Raw genomic sequence first — 19466 nt, 5'->3', positions numbered from 1 at the left:
TAGGAAGGTAATCATTTCAGACAGCTGACTGTCTTTGAATGTTCTTCAAATCCCTTAAATGTTTGCTGATGTACTAGAAATAACATACAGTACTCCACCAAAGGCTGATGGTCTGTTTGTCATACAAACAGGTAACCAACATGTTTGGTGGCCCTCCAGTGTTCTTTCCCTTTCTAGGTGTTAGTCACGGTAGTTTACAACATGGTATTTAGACATGTTACAGAGACCAGAGTCAAGTCATGCTAACAGCCTTCTTTGGTGAAGGCTTCTTCTTGGCAAGAGAATTGGGAAAAGCAGATGGTGAATGTCACATTGGATCAGCTGTGCTGTATGGCCAACACGTAAGGGTCTCAGTGGACCCTGTGTTGTCCACCCTGGGCATTAGGCAGCGACACACATCTGACTTAGCCTGCTCTTATGCAGAGCAAACACTAAACACTGTTATTGTTTTGATGAAAAGAGCCCTGTGGATTGTTTTTGATCTGCATATTAACAAAGATGAGAAAGCCAGGTTATTTCTTAGAAGCAGCAAGAAAGACATTTTCCCTGGAAAATGTGAAAGATACATCTCTGCTGGAAAACACACACACAGAGACAAAACAAAACAAAACAAAACAAACAAAAAATCCTTTCATCCAGAATCTGTGGCTTGCTTTCTTGTATTCCTCAGCACACGTGAATGTGTGAAAATGCACAACGTTCAGACGTGCAGCCTGATCGAGTAATAATCTCTTATAATGTTCCTCTATTTAAAGCAACAAACAGATGGAGGGTTTATGAGCACGGCTGGTAAAAGTAAAAGCAAATGATTGTAATAGTTGTACTTTTAATAGGATTCCCCACAATTGAAAACATTATTCCTCAAGGAACAAACTGTTCTATAAAATTACATTACTTAGGAAAGAGACAGTCCGCCCTGACTTTGCTGAGGCAACAGAGGACTCTCAGGACGGCCTGTACTGCAGGGGGCTCTCAAGTCAGATGGGTGTCCTGGGAGAGAGGACACAGGGATGCCTGGCACCATGATTCCCAAAGAAAAAGCTCAGTGGAATAGGGTCAAAAGCAGAAAGACCAAGCGGTGAAAGGGGGTATGAAATATGTCTGAGCTTGCATTGAATTTATTACCTTCTAATTCTCTACTTTGAAATACAACATTTGGGAAATTCCTAGGGATTTAAGATAAGCATGCCACATTGCTTCTCCCTCTGCCAATTTAGACCAAAATCTAGCTCAAGCACAGAAAATCTTGCTTAACAAACAGTGGAACTGTAAACAACCCAACACAAGTTCATTATCATTATTCCTCTTTTAAGAGCAACAAAACTCACTATAATTCTATCATTAAGATGAATATACTGTCGTGAGGGCCATTACGTAAATTATAATTAAAGCTAATCTCAGTTAAAGTTATTACACCATTTTGGAAGAAAATAAACAACCCAAAGAGAGGGAAACAATGTGGTCAATAACTCACTCCAAAAATATTTTTTGCCTCCAAAGCTCGCATTGAGGGAGACATTCCTGTGCATGATACAAATGGTTCTGACATTAAGAAAAGTAAACAAGTAAGAAAAATAAAGATGGAAAAATCCTGTGGTCAGTTCACAAGTGCTTTTTTATTGTTTGAGGCAGGGTTAAAGCCTTTTATAAAGACAAGGATATATGTGCCGCTAGATTGAATGTGACATTGGACTAGTCTAGCTGCCTTTGCACGGAACTCTGGCTGCCCATAATATGCCATGGACAAAACATGTGCTGGTGCTTCCAAACAAAGAACCAGGGTGGGACTGAATACAACTCATTTAAAGCATTATCCCAATGCTGTTTTGTAGATCAAACAGAGCAAAGGTACTCGACTCTGGTTATTAATGGATTTGAGAGATAAAGCCAAACATTCAATATCCTCTAATAATTAATGGTCTTAAGGACTTCCATCTAAATTTGTCTCAATAACTGATCACCAAGTGTTGTGTAATCTGCAAGACGGACTGCTGCCAGCCCCAGCACAAGTCATTCAAGGACTGTGTTGACTCAGTAGGCCAGAGGCCATGTAAACGGACTAAAACAGAGAAAGCAGGTTCTTCTTGGGTGTCTCAGGGGTTCGGAGTCTTTAAAGACTTTTACCATAGCAGCTCTCTAGTCATTTGGTATCTATAACTGGGAAGGATTCTCTTTCATGTTTTGCTGTCCTCAAACTAACCGAATACTGGGAGACCCAGGACAATGAACACCTGGTCCAAATAAAAGCAAAAATAAATGCTGTTGTGTCAAGAGCAACAAGCCTTTCAAACATCTTCTACTGGTGTACCGGTATATTAAATGGAATTATAGCCACCCAACCAGTATGATCACGCTTATTTTCCTTGTAACATTAGGGCTGGAATATAGCCAAAGGTGCACAAAGACCATCTCACAAGCTGTGGATTTCATTTCTGAGAGATTCTGAGGAATATACCAAGTTCAAAGGGTTTTGTGCCTTTTATTAAAAACTGTTTGGTCTGGTGAGTGTTTTCTGCAGTCTTCACTTTCCTTTTTAACTTCCTGACCTATCACTCTATCTTTTATCGCCTCACTCCCTTTAAATAGCACCCAAAGGAGCAAGCCAGCTCCAAACACACATATGGCCATAGACATAGCTGGGAGGGTGTGTGGGTTAAAAATAAATAAGTAAGAGTCTTTGGTACAACCAGAACCCGGTGTTGTGAAAGATGCCTGACACTGACTAGTATTCAGGGCAAGAAATGGATTTATAAGTGAACAAAATATGATAAAGTCCATGTTTTTGTAGTCAGGGATTTAGGGAAAGCAATTCACTCCAATATACGAATTGTCAGAACACAAAGCTCACCATAAACGTACAATGTGTCTGAGAACTTACCTCTTCTGTTGTCTGAAAAACTGCAAACTGAAATGCACTGCCTGTGATAAAGATGCTAAAGGCTGATGGGGGTGGGGTGGGAGGGGACCATGCAGAATACAAGAGGTTAAGGTTTAAGGGAAGTAAGGGAGTAGAGACTTCCTTTAAACTGTGACTCTTTCACTGAAAATAAACCCACAGCACGGTGGTATTAGGAGGATCTCTACTCAATAGGCAAGCTAAAGACACAGTCTCTCTCACTTGACTAAAGCCACTGAGCATGCTTAGGGAGGCCCCAGGTGTGACCTCTGCTCCCCTGTGAGCAGCGGAGGGGCCAGGCAATCTATCATGGTGTTCATCCTGTCAGCCCTGGTGCTTCGCCACCGCTGTCTGTCACTGTGGTGGATGAGACCTGCTTAAGGGCAATCATGTCAATCTCTATGTGACCACTCAGTCTAAGGCAGAAGGATGATCTTGACAGGCCTGGCAAAGTCAGCAGAAGGTACCAAAAGCTGAAACCATAGCTTTCCCACAGAAAAGCGATGTGGGCCATTGTCTTTTCGTTTAGCTTTTTATTTTTTATTTTTATTTATTTATTTATTTTTTTTGCGGTACGCGGGCCTCTCACTGTTGTGGCCTCTCCCGTTGCGGAGCACAGGCTCCGGACGCGCAGGCTCAGCGGCCATGGCCCACGGGCCCAGCCGCTCCGCGGCATGTGGGATCTTCCCGGACCGGGGCACGAACCTGTGTCCCCTGCATCGGCAGGCGGACTCTCAACCACTGCGCCACCAGGGAAGCCCTAGCTTTTTATTTTTGCTTTCCCTTTTTTCTTTTACTCTTATGTCACTGGCTAAGGCATATAGAACTTGCCTTCAGAGCTGGTCATCGCGGATAAACCTGTTGCCCTCTGAGTTTTTCCCGTAGTAAACATAGTGACACTTCCCCAGGACACCTGCAAATAAAAAGATACACATCATTACAGGTGGCACAAGTCGTATAGCAAGAAAACACAGGTGCTGCAAGGCAGAAATACAACACAATCACAGATCCCATGGGTGGCAGCAAATGGATTAAGCCCCAGAAGGGAAGGACCCTACTTTCTTGTCCTCAGGGTTGACATCCAAATAAAATGTCACCAGAGCACAGGCTCCTAGGAATAACACTTTCCTGCATGATTTCTTTTCCACATTTTAGAGAATTTTCTAGTTTGGCCAATTACTTCTCAAAATAAAGCAAAACCCTCTTCTCTCTCCAAGTTCTCTTGGTAGAATTTCTAAAAATGGAAAATTAAGGGTTTAAAGATGGGCCCAGCCCAAACAAAAGATATAAAACAATCTTCCCAGAATGTGGCTCTTTTCAAATTCTTTATCATGAATCAATTTTGTTAATTTCCAGAGAGAACCTTCCAAATCCCAGCAGACATCAAGTACATAATGGATGATTAAGGAAGAATGGTGGTATTCACAAAACGCCACATGGAAAGTAATGGAGCCTCTGACATTAAATGGCTTCTTCTTACAGGGGAATCCTTCTTCTTACAGGGGAATCCTGAACTGTATTCTCAGGTTAGAATGCACTTGATTTTCATCTTCAGTTTTATTTTAAATAGTTTTATGGCTCCATATACAGCTTTCCTGTCATTCACGGAGATCACAAGAGGACTTAACTATAAACGACGCCCCTAGAATAAGGTCAAACCTTTCAATCAACTCAATATTTATTCTAAATATCTATAAGAAATCGCCTGCCACAGTTATTTTGACAGCGTTATTAAGTAAACATCAGTTTTTCCAAGAAAATATTTGTAACTACAATTTGCTTTTTGCCACCTTGGGTTTTTTTCCTTTTAATTTTAGAAAAACAAACTTAAAATTCAGCTTCATGGAATTGTCTTATTACTAATACTATGTGAGTCTCTGAAGTGTGCATAACGAAAAAAAAAAAAAAGAAACAACCCAAAGAAGTGTCCATAAAATATAAACTCATGAGCTACAAATCTGTCTGTAAAAATAGCTTTCTATATATACGTTTTTCCCCCCATTATTTTGATGATAGTGTGAAACCAGCAACTACCATCTACTATTCATCTGGGATAAATTAGCACTTGAAATTATTCAGGTTCTTCAAATCAGAAGTCCTACATGGTAAATACTTGGGTCATTGTACAGGAGATGTTTCTCCACTACAGAACTGTAGACCGTATTCTTAAACATGGATTAAAAATGACTCTCAGAAACTTTTCATGACAAGGCAGATGCTCCTTGGTTCAGTTGGCTTGGGACAAAGTGGAGAATTGCTGGGGTCTCAGAATCTCTGCAAGCTGGCAATAGGGAGGGGATGACATCATTCCATGGCCTCAGACTGGGCCTTGAGCTGGTTTTCATCACCTCCATTTCCTGCCATGGTCCCCTGAGCAAGTTCACTGTGGACCACTCTTCCCCTTTGGCTATGCTTTTTCCTTGGCCCCCAATCCCCAAGTTCTGCTTTTCAGTATCGGTCTGGAGCCTGGAAACATTGAGCTTGGATGAAACCTCCCTGAGACCCTTCTTGGGGCCTAAATTATTCTTTTGGTTGTTGTCACTGAGCTGTTCCCTTTATTGTGCTGAATTACGTAGCACCTGGCGTTGTGCTAATATTGTCACCAACGCTAGGAAGGGTCTGTGGGCATGGCCGTTGAGGCTGCATTCCAGGAACAGCATCCCCTGCAGGCCTGGGTGGGAGTGTCTCAGAAGTCACTGAAAAACTGCAAGGGGCTTCCTTAAACATAACTGATTCCAATAAACCCTCAAGAATCTGGAAGGATGAGGCCGAGGAGCACCAGGACAGCAAGAATTTTTATAAAAAGGAATGGATAGGGCTGTCAGATATTATAAAGAACATAGAAGAGAAGGAAAGGCAGACACACACACATACACGCACACATACACACACACACACACAACACACCAGCGGGTGCATTTGCTCCAGGAAACTCTCCAGCACATTCTGGATTGAATTATTTTCTCTGTGCTCTCTCCATGGTAAACCTCAACTGCAGACCTTGCCTAGTCTAGATACAACCTGGACAGCAAGTGCCCTTCTAGAAACAGGCTGGATATTCCTGAACATGGGCCATAATGTGGAGGAAGGTGACATGCTCTGAGCCACACTCCCCAGCCCTGCTTTCTGATCAGCATTGATAAAAGTCCTTTTTAAGGCCTGCCCTGTTCCTCTGGGCCTGGAAGCAAGAATGTTTATAGACACCCTGGTGAGAGAGGGCTGTTTGATGAATGCAGGAGACTGTGGCAAAGTGTCAGAGCTTGGAAAACGAGGCAAGGACATGAGGTATTAACATTGTCAATGATCTCTTGACAGGAAAACAGATACCGTGCTCACCCTCAGATTTAAATAGACATCAAGTGCATTAATGACAAGAGGGCCGACTTCAAACAAAGGGGCTGTGTGGTGGGGGGCAGAACGCGTCTCTGGGTTGGCAATAACCTGATCTGAAAAGACAGTGTCAGGGCTCGAGACAGGCCCAGGATTGTGTGTGGTGACAGAAAACAGAGATGCTGACAGAGATACCAAAGCCATATTATGCCAAGGATATTCTAACGCTGTCTGCCCCGCTAACGAAAGCTGACATCACTCCCTAGCACTTGGGGTCTTCTTCGCCTTCTCCAGCAGAACGTTTCTCCCCAGACATCATTACAAAACTCTCTGCCGTGGCCAAGTTCCTGGCAGCCCTGTTCTGTCAGAGCGCTGGGGTCACGAGGCCCGAGGATGACCTCAGTCAATCTAAATTTGGGCTCTGCAGGAGGACCACACTCATCCCCCGCCGATATCCCGGCTACTTGAGGTGATCAGAGCGCCAACGTGTGAGGAGCTGTCACCTTGAATAAAATCCGGAAAAGGGAAGGCACTCAGTCTGCGGGCTCCTCCAGGAGGCATGGGGACAGCCTGGCAGCCGACAATGAAATCCAGCTGCTGCCGCTGCTCCCCTGGGGAGACAGGGGGGGCCGGCTAGTGACAGTTAAAATCGGATGAGATTTTTGAACTTGAACCGCCTACGACTGCTTCAATTAACCAAGTGGTTGCCTCCATTGAGACGCCTACCTGAGCTCACAGCTCAGAAGGGCTTACCCCCCCAAATGGAACTTTTGTATTTAATAAATAAGTAAGTAAATAACATTAACAAGGGAGGAAAAAAACCCCGCCCAGTCCCATGTGTGGCCATAAGACTTCACTTATCATGAAGGTTATTTGTAAACTCATAGGAGCTGCTCATAAATGAAGGCACGTGGTGACTGTGGGTTTCTCTCTTCTGCTCTCCCCCTGGCCTTCCTCCTTCCAACACGGCAACTGCCATAAACGGAGAAAATTTACAGAGGAAACAGTTTGCTTGCAAAGAACATTTTGACGGGGATGTGCTCCGAGGCTGGAATTCGGGAACCCGCGGGTGGTGACTCGGTAGGCGGTGGTTTCTGTGTACATCTGCAATGCATTCCCTTGTTTGTGTCTCCCTGAACTCTACACGTCTTGGGACTAGAAGGGGAACAACACATTTAATGGCGTATGTAGTGTTTTTAATTAAAATATCTGGCATTGCCCATAATAAACGAAGCAGGCTTGCCATGCATCAGGCTGACATGTAGCTGTCTGTGGGGGGTTTCTTTTGGGGGGCCCTGGAAAAACGACAGTGCCCTGTCCCCTCGGGAATCCTCTCCTGCCAAATGAGGCCCCTAATTTTTTTTAAGTAGCCGGCTCTGCCATTGCCGTAAGTTCTTAAAACTATAGTTATGGAGAAAAATGTACTGGGAAGAATCTGTTTTAAAGAGGTCCTTTTTCTTTTAGATGTTTCCCCTCACTGGAATGACTGTTCTACTTATGCAGGTTAAGTTATGACCTTGGGGCTGCCTGCGGGGGTGGGAATCAGCCTCTTTTCTTGGATGCACCACTGTGATGGTGGCAGGGATGGTATTAAGAAAAACCCTGAGTGTCCTGGGAAGGACGTCTTTGCACAGCCACGCAGAGTCCAGCAAACACCTCAGGACTCCCTGACCTTCTGGATGGCCTCGCCCTACCATCTATTTAGTAAGGGGAGGTGGAGAAAGACCTGTATTTAAATCCAGCTCTACCCCTAACAGTTAAGTGACCATGTGCACATACCTTTCCCTCACTGGGCTGGTTTCCCCATTTGTAAAATGAGGGCAAGGGGCCAGGTATCCCAGATTTCCACCTTAGTCCTGAAATAGATGATTTAGCATTTCTGAATGTTTCCCTTATGAAGATAAGGATGCCAGGTACCATATTGCCTGATGTAGGAGGCAGACCCAGTGGTCAGTTAATCAAAATTTGATTTGGACCAAGGCAGCTCTTGAAACCCATCCAGTCCATTTTCCCATTAGATATAGAAGGGGAGCTCTGCTGGACCTCAAAATCCCCAAGGAAAGAATTTCCACTAACTTTCCTGCAACCTGTATTTCATACCCAGAGCTGGGAAGGGCTTACCACTAATTAGCCTATATCTCCCTAGCTTTGACATAAGCTCTAGTCTTCTAACTCCATATTCAACAGAACTAAAGACTAAATATCAGAGTAAGTGGTCTACCATTCATATTTTAGCTGTGAAAGAATAATCATCTTTACTCATACAAATGCGAAAACTCATCTAGTGATGGGAGTATGGGTTGGACCAATAAATTCATATTTGTAAAACAGAAAAAGTAAAATATCGATTTTATTATCACTATTAATGTTAGTTTCGGTAATTGTTGTTTTCAATGCTATTATCACAAAGGTTTGTAAGTGTAACTGTGCAATGGCTAATCTGTTTGTCATCACTAGCACCTTCCAGCTAGTGCTACAAAACAGGCAAGGGGCAGGGGGCTCCTCATGGAACTCCTGTTCTCCAATCTGTATGAGGAAAGCAAGGAACTGGCCTCTGAAGAGTGAGACAGTGCTGTGAAGAAGTGGGTGGGCCCAGAGACAGAAAGAGTATTCAGAGAGCCTTCCTGTCTATTGTGGAAGGTTCCATGTGACACCATACATACCATTAACATGTCACCTCTACAATAATCCCTCCTCCCCAATTTCTAATACCAGGTGGTTGAAACAGTGCTTAGTACCAAGGAGGTGTTCAATAAATATGTGAATAGATACATTAATTAATACCATTAAATACCACAATTTAAACAGAATCCACAAAGTAAGGAATTTCAATTGTTAAATACTCATATTTTAACCTCTGTTAAGGCGACAGGCATTTGAAATTTTTAGGAACTATACACCGCTTAAATGCTTGCCTTACTGAAGAAGAGGGCAAAGTAACAGAAGGCAACAGCCTCAGTGCCTCAGCACTGGTGTTGTTTTTATGCTCAACACTTTCCTCCCACAAAAACAAAGCAATCACGATGTCTGGTGGGAAAGAGAGCAGTGGACTGAATGCTATCATCCAGGCTTAAGAGCTGTAAACATCATACAGGAGAAAGGACGTTCCCCAGAAAGCACATTCCTCAGACTTTGTTATGTGCGGGTCCTGAGTAAACTGGGAACTGGGAAGGAATAAACACCCATGTTTTATGATCTTGAGAAGTGGCTGGAGCAATACCCTGAGGTCAGCCTGTGTGATGGCCTATCAGCTCTGCTGTGGACATCGCACGGGATTTAGCAGAGCCTGCAGAGTTACAGGCTCCTAGGACAACATCCTCCTTCAGCGTAAGCTACTTAAACACTGAGGCAAAATGAAGAGAGGTTTTAAAATGGTCTTAAGGGAAGAGGCTGCTTAGGAGCAGTTTTGGGGGAAGGACAAAGTCCATCCTCCACGGGGGTGGGGAGGGGCATATTTTCCTTTCATCTGCAGACACATCTGGGAAGCCTTAGGTTGGAAATGAAACAGGGAAAGGCTCTCCGCCTGACCCATGGAAGGGTAGAGAAGACAAAGAAAGTGGGACTTCCTCCCAAACCAGCTGAGCATGATTTCAGGCAAGCGTCTCAGCTTATAATCTGCAGCGTAGCTTGGAATGCGGTGCCACGGTCATGCAATGCTTGCTAAACCCCAAAACGTCTATAAGGGCACCTGCTGTCTTCTTCGTGGACTGGTGGGCACACCGTCCTTGCTAAGTACTGCAGTGACCACGTCAAACAACACTGCTCAAGGGAGGTTGCCTAGTCTCTCAAATGAGCTCACTCTTTTGAGCTCTTTTCCTTTATTACACAAAACAACCCCAGGTGGGGTATTCTCACCCTGCTCTGCTGACCCTGATATTTTGCAATGGTGGACATTTGAATTCTTCCATTTTGACCCCCGGGATGCTTTGGCTTCAGGCTTATGAATATAACACATAAACCAGCCTGGTACTTTTTCTTTCAGAAAGCATTATTTATTCAGAAATAATTAGAAATTAGTTACTACTTTCTGTAGCAATAGTTACTACTACATTTCACAAATTTAATTCCTTAATTTTTATTTTTTAAATTTTTAAATTTTTTTATTTTTTTGCGGTACGCGGGCCTCTCACTGCCGTGGCCTCTCCCGCCACGGAGCACAGGCTCCAGCGCGCAGGCTCAGCGGCCACGGCTCACGGGCCCAGCCGCTCCGCAGCACGCGGGATCCCTCCGGACCGGGGCATGAAGCCGTGCCCCCCGCACCGGCAGGCGGACTCCCAACCACTGCGCCACCAGGGAAGCCCAAATTCCTTAATTTTTAAATTCAAAGTTGAACCACATTCTATTTTGAACATTTCATTTCTCTTTTATTGAATTTATTTCCAATGGGATCAATTCTTTTCCATGTGATTTTTTACATTAGGGTGAAAATCCTCCATCAGCGTTTGGCAAATATCCAATTTTACCGGTTCTACCTTCTAAATCTCTTCAAGTCATTTATTTTCACAAGGTTACATTTCCTTGAGTAAAATTTTGCAGATCTAAATTGTGACAGGAAGACTTGAGTCCTCTGCTGAAATTCAGACAACACATTTTATTGTGTGTCGTTTCAGTTCACTTCAATTTTATTTTGTTTTCATTATTTCTACAAAGGCTAATTCCTTCCCGTGAATTTGTGCAGTTTTCAATACACTGACAAGAGATAAATCTTCCGTCACTTTTTCATCCATAATAAATTGTATGATGTGCAGGTTTAGTTGCTGTCAGTTTATTATAGATTCAAGTAAATGGTGGTTTCTATTTATTTTTAGCACAAAGAGTATGCAGGACAAATGTAAATATTCTGGATGCAGGAGAGGAAATAAATTGTGGGGTTATGATACGATGCTTTTTACCAAGCACCATTCAAAAAACAGAGTAGGAGCTACCTAAGCAAAGGTTTGGATATCCTGGAAGAAAGCTGACACAAATATAGGCACCGTATCCCTTTGGGAAAAGGACATGGGGCCCCAATGTTCGGCCCCCTCCAGTGAGGCTCAACTTAAGGTTAAACTTTCCACTGAGAGAGAACAAATTATATGGCCTCCTTAGACAAACGCTGGGCCTTGTCAAGTCTCACGTGTTAGTAAGGAAGAAAAAAGCAGGGGAAGGAAACCAGTCAGTGGGGAAAGTATACTGGCAAAATCTCTCCTGAAGGTGAGAGGAATGCAAGGCCGAGAGGCCAACCTCCCTGCCCAGGGAGGCCGCAGGAACGACTACGTGAGCGGCAGACACGTTGTCATGTGACAAGCCAGAGCCTGTGGAAAAGGCACTCCGGACTCCCAGGGCAGGTGAAATGAGGCTTGCCATTTTAGAAGAGGGGAAGGAGGGAGGAGAGGATTAAAAAAAAAAAAAAAATGCAGGGCCAGTTTCTCCCTCACATAACCTGTTAGTGGGAAATGTGAAATCGGGTGCAAGTCCAAGAGATAACTGCACGTTTGAGCGGATCCCTAGTCACCAGATCTGCTGTCCCAGTGTGAGTCCCTGGTCTCTGTGCTGCAGTTGCAGATGCTGTGGCTCTACCCAGACCTGACCAGGCCATTCAATGTCCTCTCCATATCGAGGAAATATTAAGCTGACAGATTTAAAAGTTACCTGGCAGCGGATGTTTCCATGATGTGAATCCTGGAAAGGAAACAGAGTCAACATGCTTTTCCTCAGATGTCAATGCTTTTTTTTTTTTTTTTTTGCGGTACCCGGGCCTCTCACTGTTGTGGCCTCTCCCGCTGCGGAGCACAGGCTCTGGACACGCAGGCCCAGTGGCCATGGCTCACGGGCCCAGCTGCTCCGCGGCATGTGGGATCTTCCCGGACCGGGGCACGAACCTGCGTCCCCCGCATCGGCAGGTGGACTCTCAACCACTGCGCCAACAGGGAAGCCCGTCAATGCTTTTTAAATTATGTTATACTGGGGGTCGTTTGGGTAGGCCAGACGGATGGGAAAGAATTCCAGATCTGAGGGTGGGCTCCCTTACTCCTGGTTTTGAACATCAGTAATATGATTGGCTCTTACGTCAACACATGCTATATTTCAATCAAGAAGGAACATGTAAATATCAGCGGTAAAACACCACAGTAAATATTCCCATGTTCCAACAACATCCCTCGTCCACAAAACCAAACCAAACCAAAACGAAAACAGGAAAAACAACCAACAACCCACCACAACTAAATCTTCTTAGCAATCCAGATTTTGGGTTTTATTCTCAGGTTACATTTTTTTGTGCCAGTTAAGAATGAAGCCAGAAACAGTTTTCACTCTGACTTCTTAAACAATGATTTACTTTTACACTCCTATGACACTTTATTATTTTGCTGTACTTTCTAGTAAGCTTGAACACAGAATAGGAAAATTATCTTTGAAAGTATTTCTTTAAATGTATTGAAGAACTCTCCCTGGGACAGAATTTAAAGATCTTTACTTTCGTTAAGGAGAAGAAGAGGTTCTAAGTGGCTTCCCCAAAGTCACAGTACCTGACCAGACACTAAACAACTACAATGCTATCTTTCTTACTTGCTTGTGGGATCTTAGTTCCCCAGCCAGGGATCGAACGGTGCCCCCTGCAGTGGAAGCATGGAGTCCTAACCACTGGACCATGAGGGAAGTCCCAGCAATGCTACCTTTCTAGTTCAAATCCCTCTTAATTATAGGACATTGCCCTTAGGACAGGAGAATGTCAAAATCCACAACCTGACTTACGCTGACTCCTACTTACTTTTCCAACGGGGGAAACGAATCTTCAAAGCCATGTGGCGTGAGTGTGTTCCCCTCTCCCACCTCCCTATTCTAAGTGGGGTTTAATGGATCTGAGATGGGCTGGATTCCAAAGTGCACACCAAGATGGGACGCAAATGAGTTCAGATTCATGAAGTTCCCTCAGTGCTGCTCAAAGATGGATGTCCCACAAACCAGGCTGTCAGTCAGAACGGACAGTGGTCAAGTGGTACAGCTTCATTTTTATTTCTTAGTTTTTGACCAAGGAACTCAGAAATTTTTCAGACAGGAGAGAAAAAAGAAAACAATTTCTGCCTTTCACCACCTCTGCCATTCCCACCATTATCTCCACATTCATCTTTGCCACCTTTCAAGTGAGGTTGGGAGCATGGCCACTAGAGGGCAGCATGAATTTAGGAAAAACAGCTGCTTTAAAAAATAAATAAACGATGGCAACGATTCAGAGAGGGCCATTAAAGTCACACTGTGCTTTTGGTCACCAGTTATAGGTTCTGCAATGATCAATATGTCATGATTGCTCAATCTGTGCTGAAGACTTTCTGAGAATGGGGCTCCCAGACCCCCCCCGACTCCCCCCACCCCCCCGCTTTTTGGATGCCTCCCATCTCAATTTCAGGGACTAATTTTCTTTACTATCAATTGCTCTAATTAATCTTCTAGGCTCAGGAGTTGGGGAAATTTGCATATCACCTGCATAAATGTAAAGAAGCACGCAAATATAAACAGATATAGCTTCCCACGTTTCTTAGAAAAAGATTTTTATCAGGCAAGTCCAAAAGGAAATATGCCACTCAAGGGCATGGAGTTACTAATCCTCATTTGATAGTGAAAAAAGTGAAAAACATAAGAATTAAATAAAACCTGGATCAATAAAACATACAAAAAGCGTATGTACTCTACCCAAGCAAATCCTGGCTGCCTCCTACCCACAGCTGTTGTCGTCCCTCTCTGAGTATATGCCCAGGTTAATCAGAAAAGAGAGGTAGATAAATTAGGGGCTTGGGATTACCACATACACACCACTCTATATAAAATATATAACTAACAAGGACCTACTGAATAGTACCGGGAACTCTACTCAATGTTCTGTAATAACCCATATGGGAAAAGAACCTGAAAAAGAATAGATATATGTAGGTGTATAACTGATTCACTTTGTTGTACAAATAAAACTAACACAGCATTGTAAATCAACTATACTCCAATAAAAAATTAGGAAAAAAAGAAAGAAAAGAGAGGTAGAAACTACTCAAATAAAAATAAAATCATAACTCCAGCTTCTGTTTTGATCATCATGTTGTCCCTATCACTGGTCTCTGGCCCATGGGCTAGTGATTATTTTCACGCCTAGAACAACAAATGAGCACCTCCCTTCAGGAGAAAAAGGTATTCATGGGTTTCCAGGGATTTCAAACATGTTATTTTTGACACAGAAATATAGGTATGACATTCTAGGGAATGGCATTTTAAATGAGAATTTGTAGAATTCAAATAAATGAGTGGACTCCATCAGAGAAAGGAGTAAACAAAAATTGGATCTACTGGACTAGAGGAAAGTGGAGTCCAGGTGTGACTCTCCGTGTCAGCCGAGAACCCGCTCAAGTGGTCAGTAAAGCAAATATAAAATGGCTCTCACACTTTCTTCCTGTAGACTTTCCTAATATATCAATCATGAGATTGACTAGCCAGTAGGGAAATGTTGGGTTCCAGTTAATTAATTAAATTATTTCATTAATTCATGGTTCAGTAGAAACTTTTCCTGAGTTTTCTCTCACACATGAAACACTATACAAAACCAAATTCAATTTTACTGTCTTACTAGATATCTCATGGTGACCACCCATGAGGATTTCTTTTTTTTTTTTTTTAACATCTTTATTGGAGTATAATTGCTTTACAGTGGTGTGTTAGTTTCTGCTTTATAACAAAGTGAATCAGCTATACATATACATATATCCCCATATCCCCTCCCTCTTGCCTCTCCCTCCCATCCTCCCTATCCCACCCCTCTAGGTGGTCACAAAGCACCGAGCTGATCTCCCTGTGCTATGCGGCTGCTTCCCCCTAGCTATCTTATTTTTCCCCCCGGTACGCAGGCCTCTCACTGCTGTGGCCTCTCCCGTTGCAGAGCTCAGGCTCCGGACGCGCAGGCTCAGCGGCCATGGCTCACGGGCACAGTCGCTCCGCAGCATGTGGGATCTTCCCGGACCGGGACATGAACCCGTGTCCCCTGCATCGGCAGGCGGACTCTCAACCACTGCGCCACCAGGGAAGCCCCTAGCTATCTATTTTACATTTGGTAGTGTATATGTGTCAATGCCACTCCGTGAGGATTTCTTTGAGGATTTACAGTGAGGATGATACAGTTCAGAGGTTTCACTAGGGTGGGAAGACTGCTCACTGAACATTTCTCAAGGTCTTAAGACCACTTTTTTTTAATTTTTTTTTATTTTATTATTTTTTTTTAATTTTTATTATTATTATTATTTTTTTTGCATTAAACGGGCCTCTCACTGATGTGGCCTCTCCCGCTGCGGAGCACAGGCTCCGGACGCGCAGGCTCAGCGGCCATGGCCCATGGGGCCCAGCCGCTCTGCGGCACATGGGATCCTCCCAGACCGGGGCACGAACCCGCGTCCCCTGCATCGGCAGGCAGACTCTCAACCACCGCGCCACCGGGGAGGCCCAAGACCACTTTTTTATAGGAGCTCCCCAAGGGCAAAAATGATGGCTTTTCACCCATGCTTCATGGGATACTCAATAGATTGCTTGTTATTGTAGAAGAGATGAAAGGATCTCCGAACACTTCTTCTGAGCCCCAGAGTTTGCTACACATTCCTGGACATTGACAGGTGGAGGAATTGCATGGCTTGTCCCCACGACAGCGATTTTCCAACTTTCCCCTGCACCAGGGTCATCTGAAAGGCTTGTTAAAACAGAGATTGCTGAGCCCCACCCCAAAGTCTCTGGTTGAGGGGGTCTGAGTTGGGGCCAAGAATTTACATTTTTGCTGGTTCCCAGGTGGTAGTGATGCTGCAGATTAGGGGGCCACACTTTAAGAAACAATGTTCTAGGACAACCTAAAAGGGCCCCCTTTTCCCTTTTTAAAAAGTAAAACTCTTGACATCAGTTTTTCTTCTTGTAGAATCAACACCACTCAAATTCAGAGATAAAAATCCGGTTGACTGAGATTCCTAGTGTATCGAATTTTAGTAAATGGAGGTTTTACTGTCTTCCTAACAGCAGCCTGAAAACAAACCATACCTAAAATAATAATAATAATAATAGATTGTTCCAGCTCTTTAATATAAAACAAAAAACATGAAAGTTTAAATTTAAGTGATGTACAGATTGCATTAACAGAAGAAAAGAAGAAAAGAGTTTTTTGGATAAGTAGATTGGAACTGAACCTACAAACCATAATTTATGAAGTCTAAGAAAAAAAACTTGCAGAAAAAATTTCCCAGAAAGTCTTTAGCCTCCCTCTAAAATGACAGAATCTTATATGAACAAATGTGAGCAGCGGGGGTCCTCCTGCAGAGTCTGAATGGGAATTTTGGCTTTGCTCTCAAGCAGAAATTTGCTTTTGGGTTTCAGGTCTGTTCCTATTAGAAAGCTCACATCAAAAGGGGAGAAAACATCCACAGTTCTGTCTGGTTCTTCAGGCTAAAATTTCTCAAGAGAGTCATTGAAAATAAAGACAAGTTGCTTTTTTGCTTTTTTTCATTCTTCAAGCTGCAAAAAAGAACCTCTCAAATAAAATTAAGCAGACCCAGTAACAACTGGGTTTGTCATAATTCAAACTCTGCAAGAACTGAGGACAAGACCTTCCTTCTTAGGCCCATTAGTCCAGCCTCCATCTGCCCTTCATTAGACTCCAAACAAACTTTTCTTGTACTGATATTACTATAATCTTTCCTAATTCCAGGACACTTTAAATTGCTTTCTCCAAAAGGAAAACGAAGAGAATCTGCTGATATATGATCTAACAGAAAGAAATCTGCATTACAAAAAAATAACTAAAAGTATGTCATTGCAGGGAGCACAGCATAATTCTTGGGCACTAGCAATTCTCACTGCAAAATGCCAAAATATTTTTCATTACTTCCTGATCTTCAACTCCCCAACCTCTAACCTGCTTTGGACAAAATGCACATATATATATATATATATATATATATGCTAACACCAAAGAAAGAAACTATAGGTTAAGTAAGAATTAATAGCAGAAAGCAGTTTATACGAGCAATATGAACCTCTTGTACATTTTTTTTTCTTGCCAAAATAAAGACAATGTAAACAATAGAAGACCATATTATAAGGGTCTTCATTAGGGTCAGGCTCATTAAAACTTAATGAAGGCACCAGAGTCTCTCCAGCAATATTAAGTGGGGTATACTTTTTGCCTATCGATGGAATGGCCTGGGTCAGAGAGACATTGCTGACAGTGGGTGGTACCAGGTGTTATCTGTCTCTGGAACATACTACTTTGATGGCTTGGAATATTACCCCTTTTATTTGGCTGGCTTGAGTTTGTCAGGATTCACCCTGTGGTGAGTTAACATGCCTCCATATTGAAAAAAAAATTGCCCGTGGGCCAATGTGAGCCTCCCACCTAATAGAATACATCTGGCTCTGACAGTTTGATGCCCAGCTCTGAGCCACATTCGGCCACACAAATTAACATCGTAGACATTGCCCATGCTGAGCAGGAAGTAATAACCTGCTACCTGCTACTTGGCCAAAATCTCATTATAAGCCATTACGGTAATTGAGGGCCCAGACTCCGCGGATATTAGACTCCTGGAGCGCCCGTCGTTAGTTCAGCAAAAGAAAGACTCCGAGTGGAGGCGGGGGTGGCCGACGGAGGAGTAACTGTGCTTTGGACTATAGTGTGAATTCCATCTGCAGGCTACAACGTGGCTCTAGGAGATTTGTGAGCTGTCTCTCTTCTGCCCCGAAGCCCACGTGACCTCTCCTGTGGGGCTCAGGACCCCAGGAAGATGATGTAATTCTTGGTAGGCCTCCAACAATGTTATACAATTAAAATTTGGTTTAAATGAGTATTGGGGACAGCCACACAGGGAAGAAGAGGGCAAAAGAAGTCAGAATGCTCCACGAGTTAGAAGTGTAGAAGTGGGGGTGGGGAGAGGGGAAGGGGGACTCCACCCTCCTCCCTAGAAGATAGGGGCTGTCTAGAGTCACTGCACATATATGAGCTTCCATCCTTTTGCAGATGGCCAAGCCAACTTCCTTTCCCCTTAAGGCCTGCCCTCTCAGTCTCTGTCCAGGATTAGGCAGCTATGGATGAAGTGGTGTGGGCTTGGGAGAGGGAAAGAGGGAAGGAGTCCAATGGATCAATCAGTCATGCAGCTGATCGAGCAACCTGATTTTTGGTACCATGTGGATGGCTCTGGATTGTAGTTACCATGACAACTTTCAATAAATGTTTCTTGGTAAGAGTTACATAGGGCCGGGGAGAAGAGTAACTGAAAATATAATGAACGGTTTCCAGAAATCCCTTCTTATCCTTGTACATACAAATCCCCCCTACACACACACACACACACACACACACACACACACACACCGATAAGAACCAAATCCACCAATCATGGGAGCAAGTTTATGCAAGGTTTTACCTAATGTACAACAAAACTCCTGAGTGCCGTGTTTTCTCCAGAAACCACTGGAAGCCTGGTTAATAAACCTTCCTGGGCATCCGAAGTTTCCATTTCGTCCTACTCCAGGTCTCAATAAAAGGCTGCCTGGCCTTGGAATTTTGAAAGAATTGGTATTTGGGGGAAAATAAGCACTATGGTGGGGGAAAGAACGTGTTGCTGAGGGTGAGGGTGTCTGTGAGAGTCAAGTCCTCCTTCTAAACGCCCTGAGACCATCTTCCTGTCTTAGCCACGCCAGCCTCATTACTCCTCGGCACCCAGAGGGTTAAGTACAGGCTGGAGCCTAGAAAATGGTTTCTGTTGGTACAAGAGAGGCCTTCCCTATAACTAGATCCTTCAGGAAAAAACAAATTAATCAACAGCGAGCTGAAGTGGGTTTAATGATTGCATTCTGCATACAATCAGCTTTTCCCTTTTCAAGGGCCATCAATATGTCAAGGGAAGACATATCTGAAGGATATAGCTCTTAACATCAAGGTTATCTATTCTCCACAAGGCTCCCGCTCCTTCCTGGGTTGATACTCCATGCTGCCTGTGTCTAACATTTTCATCAACTCTGCAATCAATCAAGGTAATAATGTTGTGCAAAAAATCAATTAACAACGCAATTAAACTTTCCTTATTATCTCAAAGGGCTGAAATAATACCTAAAGGGAAGATAGACTCACTGAACGCAGACATCCATAATCCAATGTGAAAGTGAATTATGAGACTGGACAGATGCAGGCATGTGCTGGTGCTGTTATTTTCCAGGGGTTATATCTCATTGTGGCAGTGTATCAGTCAGC

General features: G+C 43.5%; 1 protein-coding gene across 1 annotated transcript in view; it reads right to left on the bottom strand.

The window, feature by feature from the left end:
* Nucleotides 1–3067: 3067 nt before the first annotated feature.
* The window catches only part of LRMDA (leucine rich melanocyte differentiation associated), a 1104570-nt gene continuing 1088171 nt past the window's right edge, over nt 3068–19466 (bottom strand). Inside the window, exon 7 of the mRNA XM_082639797.1 lies at nt 3068–3809. Within this exon, the coding sequence (XP_082495923.1) occupies nt 3730–3809 (80 nt within the window). The 3' untranslated portion in view covers nt 3068–3729. The remainder of the gene's footprint in view (nt 3810–19466) is intronic.

Source organism: Mesoplodon mirus (assembly GCF_964341445.2).
Source record: "Mesoplodon mirus genome assembly, chromosome: 2".
Lineage (NCBI taxonomy): Eukaryota > Metazoa > Chordata > Mammalia > Artiodactyla > Ziphiidae > Mesoplodon > Mesoplodon mirus.
The sequence above is the reverse complement of the archived record's forward strand: the minus strand, read 5'-3'. Positions and strand labels throughout refer to the sequence as shown.